General features: G+C 40.0%; 1 protein-coding gene across 2 annotated transcripts in view; it reads right to left on the bottom strand.

The window, feature by feature from the left end:
- Positions 1–13173: 13173 nt before the first annotated feature.
- PEX1 (peroxisomal biogenesis factor 1) overlaps positions 13174–22108 on the bottom strand; it is a 40828-nt gene continuing 31893 nt past the window's right edge. The window contains exons 17-24 of one of the 2 annotated variants that reach the window (XM_055307444.1): positions 22041–22105; positions 19135–19277; positions 18952–19055; positions 18011–18187; positions 16733–16963; positions 15577–15774; positions 15158–15288; positions 13174–13488 (exon numbers count right to left, since the gene is read on the bottom strand). In XM_055307444.1, the coding sequence (XP_055163419.1) occupies positions 13404–13488; positions 15158–15288; positions 15577–15774; positions 16733–16963; positions 18011–18187; positions 18952–19055; positions 19135–19277; positions 22041–22105 (1134 nt within the window). In that variant the 3' untranslated portion in view covers positions 13174–13403. Of the gene's footprint in view, positions 13489–15157; positions 15289–15576; positions 15775–16732; positions 16964–18010; positions 18188–18951; positions 19056–19134; positions 19278–22040; positions 22106–22108 lie in introns of those variants that run through there. The other variant, XM_055307445.1, reaches the window with a different exon arrangement.

Below are 22108 nucleotides of genomic sequence, written 5' to 3' on the forward strand. Positions count from 1 at the left end.
TCAGTCAGTACAGCATGAGACCTTTGATCTCCAGATCGTGAGTTCAAGCCCCATGTTGGGCATAGAGCTTACTCAAAAACCCCTAGGCAAAATGTCTCTGTCAATATATGGTTGATGGTAATTGTTACCCTGGAATATTCCTTGGCTTTTAGTTGATTTGTTTGACTCTTGCAAACTTCCTGGGAGGTTGAGTCCTAAGTCAGCTTTACAAAAAGATGTCATGTTGCCTAGGAAATAAGGAAACTCCATGGCATGACATCTTTGCCCAGTGTTTTATGTTTTATATTTTTATTTTTCCATCTTTATTTTTCCTTTACACTTAACCAATATTGAGCATTTTACTATGGGAATGTAAAAATGCCTATTTTAAAAATCAGTGCTGCTAATATCTCCTGAAACTGTTGTAGATGTTAATTTTTCCATTACTTTTATAATCAAAACTGATTCCTAACCAATCGTATCTGTTCTAATCTTAAAAAAAAAGAACTAAAATACTAGACTTTGTTTTTCTTTTCCCTCATTTATTCAAAGGAAGATTATCGCAATTTCAGTTGAGAAATAAGAACAAGTCATTCACAAATGTTTATTATTATTGATTGATCACCAGCACAAGGCACAGTTCTAGGTTTACAGCAGTGAACAATGTGCACAAAACCCCAACCCTTTATGGGATTTCCAAGTTAGTGTAGTGACAACTGGGTGTGGTTTAAAAATAAACCCTGCAAATTAATAGTCAGTACTTACACTCATGGTTCTCCCAGTCAGATTCTTAACAGAGGACTAGATTTTAGGTTATGGATTATTATACTGATTAGGAAAATACCAAAGGATAATGAGACCACTGCTTAATATCTGAAATAAAAAATAAAAAGCTGAATTTTATGCTTACTGTAGTATCCCTGCACTCTGCTGTTCATGCGCAGGCTCCCTTAGTAGAGCAGACTGCTGATCTTTCTATTTTAATTAATGAATTTTTTTAAATTTAAAATCAATTAACTAACATACGGTGTATTATTAGTTTCAGAGGTAGAATTTAGTGATTCATCAGTATAACACCCAGTGCTCATTCCATCAAGTGCTCCATCACCCAGTTACCCCACCCCCTACTTCCCTCCCCTCCAGCAACCCTCAGTTTGTTTCCTAGAGTTAAGAGTCTCTTAGAATTTGTCTCCCTCTCTGTTTTCATGTTCTTTTATTTTTCCCTCCCTTCCCCTATGTTCCACTGTTTTGTTTCTTACCTTCCATGTATGAGTGAGATCATATGGCATTTGTCTTTCTCTGACTTATTTCACTTAGTATATAATACCCTCTAGTTCAATCCATGTTATTGCAAATGGCAAGATTTCATTCTTTTTGATGGCTGAGCAATTTTCCTTTATATATATAGACCCCCTCTTTTTATCCACTCATCTGTCGGTGGACATCTGGGCTCTTTTTTTGGGGAGGGGGCTCTTTCCTTAGTTTGGCTATTGTGAACATTGCTGCTATAAACATTGGGGTGCATGTGCCGCACTGAATCACTATGTTTGTATCCTATGGATAAATACCTAGTAATGCAATTGCTGGATCATAGGGTAGGTCTATTTTTAATATATTTTTTAAAGGATTTTATTTATTAATGAGAGATTCACACACAGAGAGAGGCAGAGACACAGGCAGAGGGAGAAGCAGGCTCCATGCAGGGAGCCTGACGTGGGACTTGAGCCCGGGTCTCCAGGATCGATCACACCCTGGGCGGAAGGCGGCACTAAACCGCAGAGCTACCGGGCTGCCCTATTTTTAACTTTTTGAGGAACCTCCATACTGTTTACCAGAGTGGCTGCATCCGCGCACATTCCCACCAACAGTTCCCCTTTCTCTTCATCCTCACCAACATCTATTGTTCCCCTTGTGAGATGGTATCTCATTGTGTTTGTGGTTTGTATTTCCCTGATGATGAGTTGATGGGTAGCATTTTTTCAAGTGCCTGTTAGCCATTTCACTTTGGAGAAATGGCTGTTCATGTCTTCTTATGCCCATTTCTTGACTGGATTTTTTGTTTTCTGGATGTTGAGTTTGATAAGTTCTTTATAGATTTTGGGTACTAGCCCTTTATCTGATAAGACATTTGCAAATATCTTCTCTTATTCTGTAAGTTGTCTTTTAGTTTTGTTCACTGTTTCTTTTTCTGTGAAAAAGTTTGTATCTTGATGAAGTACCAATGGTTGATTTTTGCTTTTGTTTCACTTGCCTTTGCAGACATGTCTAGCAAGAAGTTGCTGTTGCTGAGGTCAAAGAGGCTGCTGTGTTCTCCTCTAGGATTTTGATGGATTCCTGTCTCACACTTAGGTCTTTCATCCATTTTGAGTTTATTTTTGTGTATGGTGCAAGAAAGTGATCCAGTTTCACTCTTCTGCATGTGGCTGTCCAATCTTCCAAAGAGATCGTCTTTTTTCCATTGGATATTCTTTCCTTCATCAAAGATTTGTTGACCATAGAGTTGAGAGTCCATTTCTGGGTTGTCTATTCTGTTCCATTGATCTGTGGGTCTTTTTTTGTGCAGTATTACACTGTTTTGATGGTTACAGCTTTGTAATACAGCTTGAAGTGGTGCCATCACCGTTGTGATGCCACCAACTTTGGTTTTCTTTTTCAACATTCCTTTGGGTATTCAGCACCTTTTCTGGTTCCATACAAATGTTAGGATTGTTTGTTCCAGCTCTGTGGAAAATTCTGGTGGTGTTTTGATAGGGATTGCACTAAATGTGTCAATTTCTTTGGGTAGCATAAGGCATTTTACCAATATTTGTTCTTCCAATCCATGGGCATGGAATGTTTTTCCATTTCTTCATGTTTTCAGTTTCTTTCCTAAGTGTTCTGTAGTTTTCAGAGTACAGATATTTTATCTTTTTAGTTAGGTTTATTCCTAGGTATCTTCTGGTTTTTGGTGCAATTGTAAATGGGATAGATTCCTTGATTTCTCTTTCCTCTGCCTCATTATTAGTGTACAAAAATGCAACTGGCTTCTGTGCATTGATTTTATATCTTGTGACTTTGCTGAATTCCTGTATCAGTTCTAGCAACTTTTCATCAGAGTCTTTGGGTTTTCTACATAGAGTATTATGTCATCTGCAAAGAATGAGAGTTTGATTTCTTTGCCAATTTGGATGCCTTTTCTTTTTGTTGTCTGATTGCTGACTAGAACTTGCAGTACTATGTTGAACAACAATGGTGAGAGTGGACATCCCTGTCATGTCACTAACCTTAGGGGAAAAGCTCTCATTTTTTCCCCATTGAAGATGGTATGTATTGTGGATTTTTCATATATATGGCTTTTATGATATTGAGGTACATTCCCTCCATCCCTACACTGCAGAGAGATTTTTATCAAGAAAGGATGCTGTATTTTATCAAATGCTTTTTCTTCATCCATTGAGAGGATCATGTGGGTCTTGTCCTTTCTTTTAATAATGTGGTGTATCACATTTTTTTTGCAAATGTTGAACCACCCTTGCAGCCCAGAAATATATCCCACTTGGTCATGGTCAATAATCTTTTTAATGTACTGTGGGTCCTATTAGCTAGTATCTTGGTGAGAATTTTTGCATCCATGTTCATCAGTGATATTTATTGATCTGTAATTCTCTGTTTTGGGGGTCTTTGTCTGATTTTGGGATCAAGGTAATGTTGGCATCATAGAATGAGTTTGGAAGTAATCCATTTCTATTTTTTGAAAGAGCTTCAAAGGCATTAGTTTCTTTAAATGTTTGGTAGAGGGATGCCTGGTGGCTCAATGGTTGAGTGTCTGCCTTCAGCTCAGGGCATGATCCCAGGGTGCAGGATCGAGTGCTATATGGAGCTGCTTATGGGGAGCCTTCCTCTCCCTCTGCCTATGTCTTTGCCTTTCTCTCTCTGTGCGTGTCTCTCATGAATAAATCAATAAAATATTTCTTAAACATTTCTTTGGTGTTTATGGGTCTGTTCAGGTTTTCTATTTCTTTCTGTTTCAGTTGTGGTAGTTTGTATGTTTCTAGGAATGCATCCATTTCTTCCAGATTACCTAATTTGTTGGCATATAATTGCTCATAATATTCTCATAATTATTGGCATTTCTTCAGTGTTGGTTATGATCTCTCCTCTTTCATGATTTTACTTACTTTGGTCCTTTCTCTTTTCTCTTTGATAAATCTGGCTAGGGGTTTATCTATCTTCATTCTTTTAAAGAACAAGCTCCTAGTTTCATTGACCTGTTCAATTATTCTTTTGGTTTTTTCCCCATTGATTTCTGTTCTAATCTTTATTATTTCTCTCCTGCTGCTGGGTTTAGTCTTTATTTGCTGTTCTTTTTCCAGCTCCTTTAGGTGTAAGGTTAGGTTGTGTATTTGAGTATCTTCTTGCTTCTTGAGAAAGGCTTATATTGCTATATGTTTCCCTCTTAAGACTGACTTTCCTGCATCCCAAAGGTTCTGAACTGTCAAATTTTCATTTTCATTTGCTTCCATGTATTTTTAAATTTCCTAGTTGACCCATTCATTCTTCAGCAGGATACTTTTTAACCTCCATGTATTTGTGTTCCTTCCAAATTTTCTCTTGTGATTAAGTTTGTTTTAAAGCATTCTAGTCTGAAAATATGCAGGGAATAATCTCAATCTTTTGGTACTGTTTGAGACCTGATTTGTGACCCAGTATGTGATCTATTCTAGAGAATATTCCATGTGCACTCGAGAAGATGGTGTATTCTGTTACTTTAGGATGGAATGCTCTGAATAGATCTGTGAATTCTATCTGGTTCAGTGTGTCAGTCAAAGCCCTGTTTTCTTTTGATCTGCTCAGATGATCTGTCCATTGCTGTGGGTGGGTGTTAAAACCCTACTATTATTGTATTATTAGTGTGTTTCTTTAGCTTTGTTATTATTTGGTTTATATAATTGGCTGCTCCCAAGTTAGGGGCATAAATATTTACAATTATTAGATCTTGTTGGATGGACCCTTTTATTATGATATAGTGTCTTTTTTCATCTCTTATTATAGTCCTTGATTTAAAATCTAGTTTGTCTGATATAAGGATTGCTACCTCAGCTTTCTTTTGGTGTCCATTAGCATAATAAATGGTTCTCTACGCCCTCACCTTCAATCTGGGGGTGTCTTTGGGTCTAAATGAGTCTCTTATAGACAGCATATCCATGGGCCTTTTTAAAAATTCAATCTGATACCCTGTGTCTTTTGATTGGAGCATTTAGTCCATTTATATTCAGAGTAATTATTGAATGATATGAACTTAGTGCCATTGTACCACCTGTAAAGTTGCTGTTTCTGTAGACTGTCTCTGTTCCTTTCTGGTCTTTCTTTTGGGCTCTCTCTCCACTCAAAGGATCCTCTTTAATATTGCTTGCAGGGCCATTTTAACGGTCATGAATTCCTTAGTTTTTGTTTATCCTGCAAACTCTTTCTCTCTCCTTCTATCTTGAATGACAGCCTTGCTGGATAAACTATTCTTGGCTGTATATTTTTCCCACTTGGCATGTTGAATATATCATGCCAGTCCTTTCTGGCCTGCCAGGTGTCTGTGGACAGGTCTGCTACCAGCCATATATTTCTACCCTTGTAGGTTGAGGACTCTTGTCCTGAGCTGCTTTCAGGATTTTCTCTTTATTTCTGAAATTTGCAAGCTTCTCTATTATAGGTCAAGGTGTTGACCTATTTTTATTGATTTTTGAGGGGGGGTTCTTTGTGCCTCCTGGACTTGAACACCTGCTTCCTTCCCCAGATTAGGGGAGTTCTCAGATATAATTTGTGAAAATAAACCTTCTCCACCCACATGTCCGTCTCATCTTCTAGAACCCCTATATTTGAATATTATTTCACTTTATGATATCACTGATTTCTCAAGATCTCTCTTCCTGATCCAGGAGATGTTTTCCTTTTTCTCAGCTTTCTTGCATTGTATCATTTTTGTCTTCTATATCATTGACTCTTTCTTCTGCCTCGTTTATCCTGTTAGAGCTTCGATCTTTTAACTGCATCTCAGCAATAGCATTTTTAATTTTGACCTGATTAGAATTTAGTTCTTGTATTTCTACAGTAATGGATTCTCTAGTGTCTTCTATGCCTTTTTCAAGCCCCGCTAGTATCTTTATAATCATTATTTTGAGTTCTAGTTCTGACATCTTACTTAAGTCTATATTGATTTAAATCCATGGCAGAGAGTACTACCTCCTGTTCTTTCTTTTGCAGTGAATTTCTCCTTCTAGTCATTGTGTCCTGAAAAGAAAAGAGGAAAGGAAAAAATCCAGCAAAAACAGCAATAATAGCAACAACAATGAAGACTTCAGGAAGTGTTTCTGGAGTATGCTGTGTACACTCTGCTGTTGTGTTTTGGCTGCTCTTTCCCACTGGTCCTTCCTCTTCAGAGTTCCTCCTTGCTGATAGTGGGGAGTGTTGACACCTTTCAGTAGGTGTGCTTTGTTTGTCAGGTTAAGCCTTGCATCTGCCACAACTGTGCAGACTGATCCCTTAATCCTATTATCTTTTCCTAGTTCAAAATAGTTGAATGTCTATCCAGCCAGCCAGACTCTCACCCCACATCTCTTGGAGAGCCATGTCTCTCCTTAGATTGCTGATCTTACATGGGGTTTTGGGGAAACCAGAATTTTAGGAATGGGGAAACTTTGAGAGGTATGAATGGGATGCTGTCATTCAATAAGTTTTCAACAAATTCCCTTTCTGCTTAAGAAGGCCGGGGTTGGTTTCTGCTATATGCAAGTAAAAACACTGGGGGGTGCAGAAAGTAGTACCACAAGCGGTTACAGCTAGCAGACTTTCAAGAACAGAAGGGGAATTTGGGGACATTTTTCTACCCTAGTAAAGGCTAAGGACAAGGAAAATCCAATTCGTATTAAGGGACATGTATTTGGCAATCCACAGCATACAGTGGCAATACTGATAACTAAAATATCACAAATTCTCCCTAGGAATTGAAGGGATTGCTGCTCTAGAATAGTAGGAAACACGTGAGGATTTCAGAGGCATGAGCTGACTGTAGCACTAGAGAACTTAAAGAAAGATGAGCTCAGGTGTTTATATTTACAGCTCAAAGCATTGGCTATAAATGAAGGCTCCGTATGACTGCCTAAAGAACCACTTGTCTCTTGGGGCCATGAGGCTCAGAGCTGAAAATCAAATGCAGGGTTTGATCTCACAATTTAGTGGATTACATTACCTACTGAATTCAGAGGTATATTGAATCTCTTATGGAAAAGTTAAGGCATTGGTGGCAGAAGAGTGAAGACCCTGAAATGCCCACATCTGGGGGGATTAGTCTTGTAAAAGGAAGCTCATTCATGCATTCCAACCCTCTCATCCTTTGTCAGATCCCAACATGCCCTGGGAAGTGAGTAGGTCAAACTTGAAGGAGGAGCCTCAGGCAACAGAAGAACTACTATATTTGGCTTTTTCATGTGATCCCTGAAAAATACTTGTGGAGATAGATTATGAGAGTAGATGATAGGCTCAGTAAGGAAGAACATAAATATTGGTTAGGGTGAATGTATTCACTTAACTTCGTTGTGATTAATGCACTTGATTTTTTTTTTTTTTTTTTTGATTCAGTGTGCTGCTTCAGCATCTGAGAATATTCTAATGATTCCATGGTTGGGTAGCTGGAACCCAGATTCAATGACTCACACTGAATAAAGTTGATGATGCAGGCAGGCTGAGTCCAAGGCCCCAGAGGGAGGTCCTGCAGGACTAGTCATGATGGTCCTTGGCTGCACACAGGATAGAGATCAAATGTGAGCCAGAGAAAGTGAAAATGAAGTTTACGGAATAGTATATGTGACAGGAAGAGCATAGCAGATGGAGTGTCTGGGAGGAAAGGAAAAGAGAATGAGACTATCATTTGGTGTTGGGAGTTCATATTGGAGAGGAGTCTAAGGTGCATGTTCCTCTGGGAATCCAGGGTAGGGCCCCCCCCAAAGGCAAGTGTCAGGTGAACAATCGGTGTTATTCCATAAATTACTAAAGGTGGGGTGTTGATGCCGGCATCAGCAGAAGTTTGTTTGAAGCTAATGTCTTGAGACATACTTGGCATCCAGATCTTCTTAGATGTCATCAGGTATTTGGAGCCTTGGACAAAACTCAGAGAAGGGTTTTCTTGCTTCCTTCTTGAAGTGGAAACATGGCTTCTTGGGCTTATTCAGAGGCAAACTATGGAACATGAATAAATGGGGCCTAGCAGAAAAAGAGCAGAGACAGAGCCTTTCTAAAATAGAGTCCCAAAAAATAAAAAAATAAAAAATAAATAAAATGGAGTCCCTTCGGCTTTCCTACCTCATCTCCCTGCTGTGGGATTTTTATCTTCCTCATTCTTAAGGGGATGTTGAAGAGCCAAGGTCTCCTCTTCGGTAGCCTCTTCAAGTTGAAAGCAATGGCAGACCGTGCCTATTGGGAGGCATAAAAATCCAGAGCTATCTGACTAAATGAAGGGCTTCTGGTTGTAGGTTGTCTCGCTTGGAGCAGCAAATGAGGCCTCATCCCAAGAATAGGATATCTAGGTTTGGAGGCCATGCAGCAACAGTAGCATCCACAGCAAGGGAAAAATTCCTGCTGTAATTACTACTAATGTTTTCTAGACAGTGAACCCAACCAGAGATACCTTTAAGTTTTACCTCCATGGGCCTACTGCAGGGTGACTGACAAAGGATTAATAACCCTCCCATATTTTAAGAACATCTTAATCAGAGGCCGATGCCTTTTTGAGCCTCTAGCCTCCAGCCTTCCCAAGGCCATTGAACATTTGCAGGTGATAACTCCGGGAAAGACCTCTTTAGCCATACCAGGAGTTTCTGTTTCCTATGGTGGGCTTTACGTTAGTGAGGATGTGAGGATGTGGGGAGGGATTTTATCAGTTATAGTGTTTTCTCCTCCCAAGTCAAAGTGGCTCAAACTGTGTGTTTTTCACCTTCTTTCAACTCTAAAGTTCCCAAAGTGTAGCTTGAAGTTTAAAAAGCAAACTCTTTCCACCATGGGGACACACAGGGCATTCAGGCACCAGGAGGAAATCCTGTGAAGGCCAAAGAGCCCAATCTGCACGTCCAAGGGAAGGGAGCCACCCTACTTGTGGCTGTCCACGTGCTCCTGCTCTAATACAGGATTGTGGAGGCAGATGCCCGCAGTGTTGGAGCCAGATAGTGAGTGGCTCCTGCGTCAAACAAAAACTCAATCTTGGTTCCTGGAGCAAAGATGGATAAAGGTGGAGCACCTCTGAATATGAAGGAGGAGTCATTGGATCAGAACGGGCTCAGCAGGACTGGTCTTTGCATCTGAAGTCTCAGCCGACGCAGGGTCCCCCTTGTTGGGGGGAGGGGCTCAGTCTATCAGATTTTTTTGGTGAAGATGAGTTGGGCACATTCTACAATTTTTAATTCCTACAATTCTTAAAATTTTGGGCAATTCCAAAATTTTTAATTTTGGGTCTTTGAGGGTGCTAAGTGGCTCAGTTGGTTAAGCATCTGCCTTCAGCTCAGGTCATGATCCTGGAGTCCTGGGATCAAGCCCCACATCCGGCTCCCTGCTCAGTGGTCCATGTAGGACCAGGTTGCATGTGGGGATTTTTTTTTTTTTATAAATTAATTTTTATTGGTGTTCAATTTACCAACATACAGAATAACACCCAGTGCTCATCCCGTCAAGTGTCCCCCTCCGTGCCCGTCACCCATTCACCCCCACCCCCCGCCCTCCTCCCCACATGTGGGGATTTTTAAATGACGCTGGGGTTTCCCTTAGTAGCACGAGACCCAGATTTTGCACGCTTTCATTTTCCTACCTTCTTCTTTCTTCCAAGTATAAAGTGAGGGCAATAGTGGTTTGCATTGCCTAAGGTTTTAGATGAAGTCTGCTGGATAATTATCCTGAAATTAACTGTAAGTGGGCAAAGTTGGACTTGATAGTCTAGAATAGGGAATCTGGCAAAGTAGAAGTTTTTAAAAGGCACTTAAGGAGAACCTGGGTGTGTAGTTGGTTAAGCATCCAACTCTTGGTTTCTGCTCGGGTCATGATCTCAGGGTTGTGAGATGGAGCCCTGCGTCAGGCTCTGCACTCAGTGGGGTCTGCTTGAGATTCTCTCTCCCTCTCCCCTCTCCATCTCCCCCACATATGAGTGAATGAATCATGTCTAACTCACCAATTTACTACTACCCATGTCCCCCAAAATAGTGGAGGTGTCAGAAAGTACTTCAATAAGGTTTTTTTTAAAAAAAGATTTTATTTACTTATTCATAGAGACACAGAGACATGCAGAGACACAGGCAGAGGGAGAAACAGGTTCCACGCAGGCAGCCCGACGTGGGACTGGATCCGGGGTCTAGGATCACACCTTGGGCTGCAGGTGGCGCTAAACTGCTGCGCCACCAGGGCTGCCCTCAATAAGGTCTTAAATACAGTGTGTATTTGTTAGGATTGATCCTGGCTATAATAGGAACCCTTCTCAGAGAAGTAAACAAGACATGACTCCAGCACAAAAAAAATCTAGGCATAGGCTATCCAGGGCTGGTGTATCACCTCAGTGATGCCATTCGGGAAACAGGCTGTTTTCATGCTCTGTCATCAGTCACCTATGGTTTTCACTCTCACATTTGCAAGATGGTTGCTGCATCTCCAGACACTATGCCCTCACTTCAGGAAGAAAGCCCACCCCAAGGATTTTTACTTACCTCTGCTCTCTCTCTAGAACTATGTCACACAGCCATCATGGCTTTAATGGAGATCATGTGACTCAGTAATTCACTTTCCAAGGAGCATAGAAAGGCAAGGGAGAGAGTGTTGGAATGGTTGTTGAATGAGTCTGTTTGTAGAGACTGATAATTGATGGGAGATGCAATGGATAGGGAGACGTTACAATAGAAACGGGCTCTCTGATTTTGGTGGGGATAAATGGATCCTGGCATAACAGAGGCCAGGTGGTTGTGGCTACCATAACTAGCAGACAGTGCATTTTTTACAAGGGTCTGACCTGCAGGGTTCTTTGGTGTTGCCCAACTAATTGTGGCGTCCTTAAGAACAAGATAGATAGACAAATTGATTTTTATAGTTTAAAATTTTTCCTGTCAATAAACAAAGGTCTGATGTGAGCGGTCACAATATTGTCACGGCTCCTCCCCCAGTTCTCAGGAATAGGTCTGACACAGAATGAAGCAGCCAGGTGTCCAGTGAAAAGAGCCCTGAAATAACATCCAAAGTACTTGCTATGGACCTTGCAGCTTCTAAGTCTTCCCCAAAGGACCCAAAGCCTCTGACTAGACCATTCTCCAGATGTCCCGAGAAGTAACCAGACATTCTGGGCATTCTGAGAGATACTGGTTCTGCACTGATGTTAACTCCTGGTGATCCAGAACTCCACTGTGACCTATCCATCAAAGTGAAGGCATTGCTGCTATACTCAGGGGATAGCCCTGACCACCAGTGGAGACAGATAATCCTCCAAAGAGCAGATTTTGAGCAGCATGTCTCTTCTGTTTTGTCAGGAGGCAGAGATGTCTGATATAAAAATCCATGCTGATCCAGTCAGTGGCTAACAACCAGGTGGTCAGAGATTTAAAGAGCATGAATAGAGAACTGGCCATGAGGAAGCCCAGGGGAAAACTATGGCCAGAGTTCTTGGAATGTGCTCAGAGAATAAGAATGTGCATGATCTAAGTGAATGTTCAAAGTCCTCAGTGCTTTTAATAATCAGGAGTTCTAGGTATCTCTCTACAGATGTCTACCAGCTTTCATCTCCAGCCCCCCGATGCTTAATACATTCATAAACTGTGGCCACAGTGACAGGGATGGGGGGCTGTCTGTGTCATCTGTACAATGTGGATTTCCCCTCATCAAGGCTGATATAGCTTTCACCCTGACGGCCCACTTGTTAGCGGTAGTGACCAACCATGTGGGGGTACGTCCTAGAGGTTCTAGCTCAGGCCTCGTGACAGGTTGATTACATGTGTCCCTCTTCTATCAGAAAGGAGACAGCAATTTGTCCTCCCTAGAAGGGATACATTCTGGATTTGGATTTGCTTTTCTTCCAAATTTCTGCTGATACCATATTTCAAGGACTTACTAACATGCTTTGATGTCACTGTGCTATCCCATATGACCCTTGCTTTCCAATCACAAAGTTCACATTAAAGAGAAGCTGGTGGGCTTAATATAAACACCCATCACCCTGAGGCAGCTGGCTTTCTAGGGAGACTGCTCTTTGTGAGGTTGGAATAGATACAGTACATGTAGTAAATCAGGGCCCATGGCCACAGTGAAGGAAGGATCTGGGAACTAAAGGGTAAGGGGGGATAGCATTTCAAAGCTAATACCTAAGTGACCCCAAATCTCTGCCTCTATCCCCTGTGATTTGCTGACTGAGAGGCAAACAAATGAGAAATGCAAGAGGAACACAGTGGTGACTGTGGTTTGGAAGGCAGTCGGGGCTGTTATGGTGCTGGCCGGGTGAACACAGTCTTGTTGCTACACAGTGAAGGATGAGAGAAGTATGGATGGGACCTGGTGATAATACTGAGTATAGTAAGAGTTAATGGAAGATCTCTGTGATAATTGGAAGCCAGTGGCTCAGATGGGAAGGAAGGTTAGATCGTCCCTCCTTGAACAGGACTCCAATCCACTGTGGTGCTGGCTGAACTCAAACTCAGCCTAACTAACAGGAGAGAGAAGTCAAAAATACCAGCCGCAGCCTCAGGATTAGCTGCAGAAAGGTTACTAGTTGCCGCCTGTACATTTTTCTTTGCTGTTTCATGAATTTATATACTTCACCTAAACTTTCTCCCTTTTCCTTGCCCCTTATTGCACTACTCCACTTGGTTTGTGTTGATGGTGGCTGACTTTACACTTAGTTCACAGACTAGAGAACATTAGATAACATCATGATGGAGCAGGGGAGGAATGGACATCATTCAAGATCCTGGCATTGGAGATGGATATAGAATATTAGAGGGATATGATCCTATTTCTGGTTGAGGCAATAATTACATTTATTTGAATTGTGTGTGAAGTCTACATGTTCTGCTAGAAGAATAGATCTTTCTAAATGGTCAAAGTTGCTAAACACAATATTTGTCAAATGCAAGGAGGATGCTGAATATGTGAGCTCTGAGAAATGTATTTTCTTCAGATGAGAAAAAAATTAGTTACATCATTTGGTCAATATTATTTCACTAAGGATTTAATTTAGATTTATAGGAAATAAGATACAGAATCTGTTATAAATATCCCAATTCTACCATATGAATTTCAAGTAATCCTGATTACATAACCAGAGGTTTACCAATCTGTGATTTTCTTTTTAACAAATTAAGTTAATCTATAAATTTGTAGACACCATTTTTATTGTTATATTATGGGAACAAGCCAGAAAAAAATAAAATCACAAGCCTATTTTATGCTAGAGTTACTTTCTGTCCAGGTCGAAACATTGTTCCACTTTGATTTTTTCTCTTCTTTGGATTTTGAAAGTTTTCATACCTTAAAAAAATGACAGATACTATTTAATACATGTAGGTGCTAAAATTACAAAAGACAGAATTGTTTGTAAATAATATATTTTAACTAGGAAAAAACTAACAGAAATTAGAGTTCTTTATTTTTGAGAGTTGAGCATTCCAATTCATAAGAGCAAAGGGGATAAAGAGACAAGTTAGAAAAGAGAAAATCCACATGGCAGTGATATTTTAAAAAATCTTTTTAAACAAGATTTTTCTCCAAGCACACTGGCCAAGTTTAGACCAAGTTTAGAGAGGGATGATTATGCCCAGTGTTTTTGAAGGTGGTAGCAAAATGGGCCTTCTCAATATACTGTTGTATAGTATTTCTGGAAGGCAATAAGCCTTGCCAGAATATGAGTGTCCTGCGATGCCACAGTTCCATCTCAGCCTCAGGCAGCTGAGGCTCTGTGCAAACATTCAGCTCCAAGGATGTTCATTAGCACATTGGTATAACACTAAACACCTGGAAGCAACTTAAAATGTCCAAATATTGGAAATTGTGGCATGGTCATACTATAAAATGACATTAAAAACAAAGTAACATTTAAAATGTGAAAATTCAAGATGTATAGGGGCTGTTATACAGCACTAGTGCAGAGTGGCTTATGGAAAAAAAAAGCATACCAATAATATGCTTTGGGAAGGGTGAGAATAAGGGAAATTTATTTTCAGATTTTTCCATAATAAGGACATAAACATACATACTTATTGGGGAGCAAAATGTGCCACGCCAAAATGTGCCACTCTGGCATGCAGACTATTTGGAGCTGAGGGGAATCAAGACCCAGCAGACTTGGGGAAAAGCCTTTTATCTCCCTTAACTACCTGAGACGAATTTAGGTGTCTCTCCTGGTACAGGTTCCCTATTAGCAGAGATGACTTTTTTTTTTTCTTTGGAACAGGGCAGACATCTCTTATCCTCCATGTGAGGCCCCAGGACCCTGTCCCTTTCCACAGCTCAGTATGGCATCGAAACCTTACCGCCTGACCAACTTAGCATTTCCTACTGCAGGGGAACCCCTGTATGCAGGACATTACTTTTCTCCTGTTACTGTCGCTTGTCAATTAACTATTAGACCAGCCAAACAACACAGGAGGGAAGAAGGGAAAATTCTCCTGCCCTTACACTGTACATACACAGGCCCACTGAAAGTACTGTGAAATTAGACAAGAAAGAGTTGTGACTTCTAAAGCCCAGGAATAAACATTTCTTGCATTGAAGTAAGTTAAATCCTTGACCTAGAATGGTCTCCAATCTATGGGGTCTAGAGACAACTGCAAGAAGGCTCTAAATCCAATGTGGGTGAACCACGGTCCACCAGTGGATAAACCCAAATGTATTTAAAAGAAAGCAAAACAAGTATATTTTTCAGAATGGTTTTGGCAAACTACATTGGAATTATTTCGAGCTTTTAAGAAGCTTTTAAAGTTTAAATCAGTTCATTATAAATAATTCAAATACAGTCAAGTGAACTGGCTAATGAAAACTCATTTTTTACTTCAACACTCTTGAAGTTTTGGGGTGTTTCCACGCACAGCTATTGTTTTGAATGGGCCTTTTGTATGTTCAAAATCGATAAATTTAAAAGTTTAAGTGAAGAACTGTTGCCTCTAACACCTATGCTTCTGAATTGGAATCCGGTACTTACAGTTCAGCAAAATTCTTCCAGTCATCTTCGCTAATGGATGGCCTTGTGTGACTCAGAGCAGCCATTAAATGAGACTGGCTAATAGCCAGACTGGCTCTGACTGGGCCTGGCTGGTGAAGGGAGTCCTCCTCCTTAAACAAAAAGGGAAACACAAAGTTAACCTAGGGCTGCCATGAGGAAAAGCAGCAGCCCATATGTTGTTTCTAGCCACCCCTTTTTTCCGGAGGCCACACATTCCCTATCTCTAAGAGTACTAAAAATTGGTCCAAAGCACAATGCACATGACAATTTGATCCATGTGTTTCAGTCCCTTCTTTATAAACAGCGCTCATTTGCTAACCAAAAGACACCTCAAGAAAGGAGGAAGAAGTTTCACAGTCATTACAATGATCATGGGGGTGGGGAGAGGAAAGCCGTACTCCGCTCTGGCTCCGGTATCGGCCTTTGATGACACTGATGTCGGCCCGCAGCTGCTCTCTCTGTTCCTGGGTAAGTTCTTGGTAACCCTCCTGGGAAGCTGTTCTCAACACTGGAGGCCGGGAAGATGACTGCTCTTTCCCAGCAACTCCGGAAAAGTCCTGCGCTGTGGAGCTTGGTGCAGACAGGCACTGTGGGCTCTGCAGGGTCAAGTGTAGTAAGGAGAGCAGGGAGGAAGAGAGCGGGAAAGAAGTGTATGTTTATCAAGGATTAAAATAAAAATCTGAAGTAGTAAAAACCTTAACATCAACAAGTGTACATTTGAATTCATTGAAATGAAGCTATGTTCATCCTCTGTATGCCCCAGTATGAAAACTGCCACAAGGTTTTTTTAAAATCCTTTTTATTAAATCTACCACACTAATGCCCTTGGGGTAGGTTCCAAATGGGCCTTATTCTTAGTTTTCTGCAGAGTTATACCGTAAGGTTTTGGAACAGCTGCAGAGAAGTTAAGAAACAGACATAAAGACTAGAACTAAAACAACAGCTTACTATTCCTGGGAATAAAAACGATTCACTTTTAGATTAAAAACCTGAATAAAGCAAATGTGCAAAAACCAAAAATATAACACACGTGAAAATGTTACACATACCAATAAAGTGAACCACTGTTAATTTTGGGAGGATAGGTGTTAAATGCTGTTCTAATTTAGAAAAGCAAGGATATTGGCCATATGAATCTCAACATATTCCTTGTTGCATTGGTGCAACAAGGTGATGGGGACATTACATCATGGTAATGGGGACATTACATCAACTTTCTCATTATCTTCAACTATCCTCATATCAGAGTTTAATATAAAATGGATCTGCTGCTAATGGTGTTTTAAAACTACTAAGGAAGGGCGAGAAACCCCCAAGATACCAAAGGTCCTCACCAGCCCCGGCTACCCTGGCTCGCTCGGGCTGCCAGCTCTATTCCCATTTCTTACCAAGGGATAAAATGACTAATCAGAGCAAGGAAAACCAAGACTACTTTCTGACGAACCAACCAGCCAGTGCACAGGTGGGGCTGGTCAGGAGAGAGATCACCGTCCAGCTCCACACCAACCCACAGCTTTACTATCAGAACCGCACAATGGCGACCGCACAAGATACCAAGTCAGAAGAGGTTCCGTTTCCAAGTTCTGATTCATAAGAGCTTCCAAAGTAGAGCCGGTACATATTGAATTTCGATTCATCTGGAAGCATCTCGGACATCTCTAGAGAAACAAGGGACTGCTCCAAGCCACATTCCCCATCTCCCGCTGAATCGTCAGAGCCACTGCTGTGGTTAAGGAAAACCATTGAAGACAGACTCAGGTCACTATCAGAGCTAGAACTTCCATCCTAAAACACACAAAGGGACAGCAGCTGTAACGATCTAAATAATCTACAGCTCTGAAATGAACACCACAGAGAGCATTCTAACGGACCAGTCCAAGAGGCATTTTTCAAAAAAGCTCTTCTGTCATTTCTGAACAGGGTTCTTGTCCACCCTGTGTCCTCTTATGATCCCCTCAGATCCCCGGCTGTCTGGGGCAGATGGCAAAGGTGTCACAGCTCTCCCACACACAGGAGACCAGCAGTTTTGTGAGCTAGCCACCACCTAAATGCTTTTTGTCCAAATGCTGTATGAGCCGCTGTTAATATGACTCTGTGACAAACTAAGTACGCTGCTATCATGTAACATGTCCAGAGAGAACCCTGGAAAGCCTCTCCAGCAACACAGAATGGGAGCAGAGGGCCTGACCCCAACCAGCATCCAGGAAACATGCACAGAGCCAAACTTTGGCTCTGGAGGCACATAATAAAATGTTGATTATTATCATCTCCCAAAAACTCTAACAAAGCTAGGATTCAAACCTCTGGATTTTATTTGTATGAATCTATCTTTCAACTATGAAACGATGAATCAGCCATGTGATACTTTATCATCACAGTATTTTATAAATAAATGTGTTTTCTGTTAGCGAAGAGGGTGGAGATTCAGTGGTTTGCCAAAAGAAATAGCAAAAACTCGACAGTATCTGATTTAGGAATGGCAGGCCCTGTGAGAATCTCCAACAAAATGGAGGGGAGAGGAGTACACAGGAAAACCTTTCCTAGAACATACAATGTCTTTAATGTAGTGGAAGTCAAATTATCTGCTGCAAAAATTAAAATACCATCTTGAGAGGGAAAGAGGAAAAAGGCTGATGTTAGGTGTGGGGCACAGAAAGTGTGAGATAAACCTAGGATACCCTGTACCTAGTTCTTTCAGGATGAAGCGACCAAAGAATGATGGAGACATATCAGAAGACACAGAAGCCATCCACAAGTGGCTCCTAGGGGCCAGTTCCGGGACAATTTGAGCTTCAAAATAAATACTTTGCTTGATCCCCTGACAGAACTTACTTGCAGCCCACAGGACAGCAGCCGCCCATGTAAGGCCTCTAACTGGGCGTTGTAAAGTAAAGCTTTCAGATCAGCTCCTGTGAAGCAGTCGGTTACTGACGCCACATGCTGGAGGTCCACATCATCTGCCAGAGGTAGAGAGTCACTGAGAACGTTTAAAATTTCAAGACGGGACACCTGAAGGGAGAAAAACTAATTGACTTAACAAATAAAACAAAGTTAAATATTATTTCGTTATATATTTAATTTTTTTTTTTTAACAAATTAACTCTCTAATAAGCTTTATAACCTGAAAAACGTACCCTCATCTACTAACTATCCTCTGGAGCTTTTTCCCTAACAGAACAGACCTAGGAAAATGAATGAAAATTAACATTCCTAACCCTTCGGTGTAAATCCTTTCCTACTCAGACTGTGTTTATTTTCTAGATTTTGGCAAATGCGCCAAGGAAGTGTCTCAAAGAAAAAAAAATTAATAGCTATAAGTGACAAATTTATACCTTTGAGTATTCATTTGTCTATTTGTTCTTTCACTCATTTATTCATTAGTTTCTACATTTGGGGACAACACAGACTAGGAACGGTGAAAATCTTACCTTTAGGTAACCTGCTTAGATGCTCGCTAGTCATAAGCTTGACTCTTAGTCTTGCCACAATAAGGAGGTGTGTGATCTTTGGACACAGGGAATGTGGACATGTGATACTTTAAGTTTCCTTCCCTTTTTTGCAACTGGCCAACAGGGAAAGACTACAAAGTTTTCAGACTTGCAGGGAAATGGCTGGGCTTTACATCTAACCATGCCATGAGCTAACTGTGACGAAGGCCTTGCCTAAAGCTGGTTTTCTAAGGACAACTTTTATTACCAGGAAGAAGTAAAGTTCACAAGGTAAGAGTGTAGCATTTGTGGGGTTTTAAGAGATTCTAAGTATGAAATTATCACCTGATCAGGAGGAGGACAGTATACACATTTATCGAGTCGGCCAGGCCTAAGCAGGGCGGGGTCGATCAAGTCAGGGCGACTAGTAGCAGCCAACACATAAACACCTGTGGGGGAAAATATATTCTTTACTAAATCCTGGTGAAACCTGTTACGATAAGAGATTTCTGCATTTACAGTTATTACCCTGTAAGCCTTCCACCCCATCCAACTGAGTCAGCAACTGGTTAACCACGCGATCTGTAACTCCTGTATTATCGTGGCCTCTTCGAGGAGCAATAGATTCAAATTCATCAAAGAAAAGAATGCAGGGCTTGGCCGCCTGCGCTCTGGGAAAAAACAAACAATATTTCATATTTCAATAGGGCTTCAGAGTTTGCAAAGGAATTATATATATCTATGTACATATGTATCTGTGCATACACATATATGCGTGTATTTATGTATTTATTTAAGTCTTCACAGCAAACCCTTAAGGAAGGCAAAGCATATGTAATTATCTTTGTTTTCAGTAAACTGGGTCTTAGACAAGTCATGATATTGGCCTAAGATTCATGCATTCCAGACAGGGACTAAAACAAAAACCAGAGTCTTATTCAATCAATGAAATGTTTCTTTGATTCTTATTGTAAGTAAACCTTTTTTATATGCTTATTAGCCACCTTTACTTCTTTTGTGAAATACTTATTCATGTCTGTTATCCATTTAAAATTTGGCAAGCTCATTTTTTTCATATATTATAAGGGATCTCCATAAAATATTTTAGTTCTGTATATTACCTTTCTCTAAACTTTTAATTTTATTTAATAATTGTTTTAATTAAAAACAGATTCCATCTCTGGTAACAGGATGGACCAGATGTCTGAAAAAATCACCCTAACAGAAAATACCTGTCATACTGATTGAAAAAAACGCAACACATATCTTATGAAACACACTGCACAGAAGATAAATCCAGGGCCCACAAGGAACTGGAATTACCTGCTCCTTGAAAGTCTGGCAAAAGTCTCAAATAACCAGCTGGGTCTGATTGATTTTTGTGAAGATTTTTAACTAGTGATTCGAATTGTTTTCTAATTCTTTCTCAGATTGTTTCTTCTGTGCTTGATTTTAGTAGGTTATATTTTTATCTATGTCACCTGTTTCAAGTGTATTCGCATGAAGTTTATAATATTATTTCATAATATTCCCTTACCATTTTCTACATTTCTGGTATATCTTTAGTCATGTACCCCTTTTTATCTCTAATATTACTTAGTCATGCTTGCTTTCTCCTTGATCAATCTTGCTGGAGATCTAGTAGTTTTACCAGGCTTTCAAAAATTACTTGGGTTTGTGAACTTCTCTACTGAATTATTTTCTAGTTTATTAAATTTTGCCCTTTATTATTATTATTTTTTTTTTTAGTTTAGAAATCCATCTCATGAAATGAAGAAATATAATCTTTTTAAGGCTATCAATTTTCCTTGAAATAAATTTTGCAGCATCTCACAATTTTAATAGCATTTCCTTCCTTCCTTCCTTCCTTCCTTCCTTCCTTCCTTCCTTCCTTCCTTCCTTCCTTCCTTCCTTTTTTAAGATTTTATTTATTTATTCATGAGAGACACAGAGAGAGAGAGAGAGAGAGAGAGAGAGAGAGAGAGAGAGAGAGAGAGGCAGAGACACAGGCAGAGGGAGGAGCAGGCTCTATGCAGGGAGCCCGATGTGGGACTCGATCCCGGGTTTCCAGGATCACGCCCCAGGCTGAAGGCGGCGCTAAACCACTAAGCCACCAGGGCTGCCCAGCATTTTCATTAATATTTAGTACTCAGGATTTTCTATTATGATCTCTTCCTGAACCCATGAATTATTTAGAAGAGTTTTATTTTTAAATATCTAAACATATGAGAGGGAATTATTTTTCTGTTATTTATTTTAACTTGTCAGGGAATAGTGTGTACAGATATTGTTTCTCTGAAAAAGTTACTGGTTCCTACGTATGGCCCATATGGCCAATTTTCAAAAATATCCAGGTGTGCTTAAAAAAGACTATTTTCCAGGTGTTGGGTATGTGTTCTACATATGCTTAGATCAGTCTTTTTTTTTTTTTTTTTTTTTAGATCAGTCTTGATGTTTAAGTCTTCTAAATTTTTACTGTTATTTTTTTTTAACCTCAATATAATTACATACTGAGAACTATGTGAAAATCTTCTATGAAGGTAGATTTATCAATTTCTCCTTGCAGTTCTATCAATTTTTGCCTTCAATAAGATAGCTTCAAACTATTTAATACACACAATTTTAGAATTGTAATATCTTTGTGGTAATGTGTCATCATCTGGTGACTGCATTTATCTGTAAGAATGCCTTCCTGGGAATGTTCTGTTTCTTAAACTGGGTGGTAGATACTCAAGAGTTCATTTTACTTAAAAAAAAAAATGCAGTTATGAGAATGTCCATATATTGGGATTCCTGGGTGGCGCAGCGATTTGGCGCCTGCCTTTGGCCCAGGGCGCGACCCTGGAGACCTGGGATCAAATCCCACATCGGGCTCCTGGTGCATGGAGCCTGCTTCTCCCTCTGCCTGTGTCTCTGCCTCTCTCTCTCTCTCTCTGTGTGTGACTATCATAAATAACTAAAAAAAAAAAAAAAAGATAGAAAAAAAATTTAAAGAGAATGTCCATATATCTTATAATGAAATTTTAGAATGACATAAAGTAGTTTTTGAATTTAAAGATCTTACTTTCATTCTTAACTATTAGCTTCTGTATTTGGCATATTTGGCATTTCTGTATAAATGCCATAATAAAGGGAAACTATTTCTCTCTTCTATAAATTAACACCGCATGTTGCTGACTTAATTAAAATGGATAATTATGCGTTGCATATTACTTTGAGATTCCTCCTTTGAATAACCACTTAGGATTTACTTTCAGCATTTTGTGAATATTATAAATATTAAATTTTGGAAATATTTGGTGATATAATCCTCACTTATTAAAACATCAGATCTCCAAAAAAACAACAGACCAAAAACCACTGTTAAATCATAGTGTTTGCCTAAAAAAAAATCATAGTGTTTGTTACTTAAAAAGAAGTCATAGGGAACCAACCTAATAAAAATATCCCGAACCGCTTGTTCACTTGCTCCAATGTATTTGCTGAGTAACTCTGGCCCCTA

The sequence above is a fragment of the Nyctereutes procyonoides genome, unplaced genomic scaffold (assembly GCF_905146905.1).
Source record: "Nyctereutes procyonoides isolate TBG_1078 unplaced genomic scaffold, NYPRO_anot_genome, whole genome shotgun sequence".
Classification (NCBI taxonomy): domain Eukaryota; kingdom Metazoa; phylum Chordata; class Mammalia; order Carnivora; family Canidae; genus Nyctereutes; species Nyctereutes procyonoides.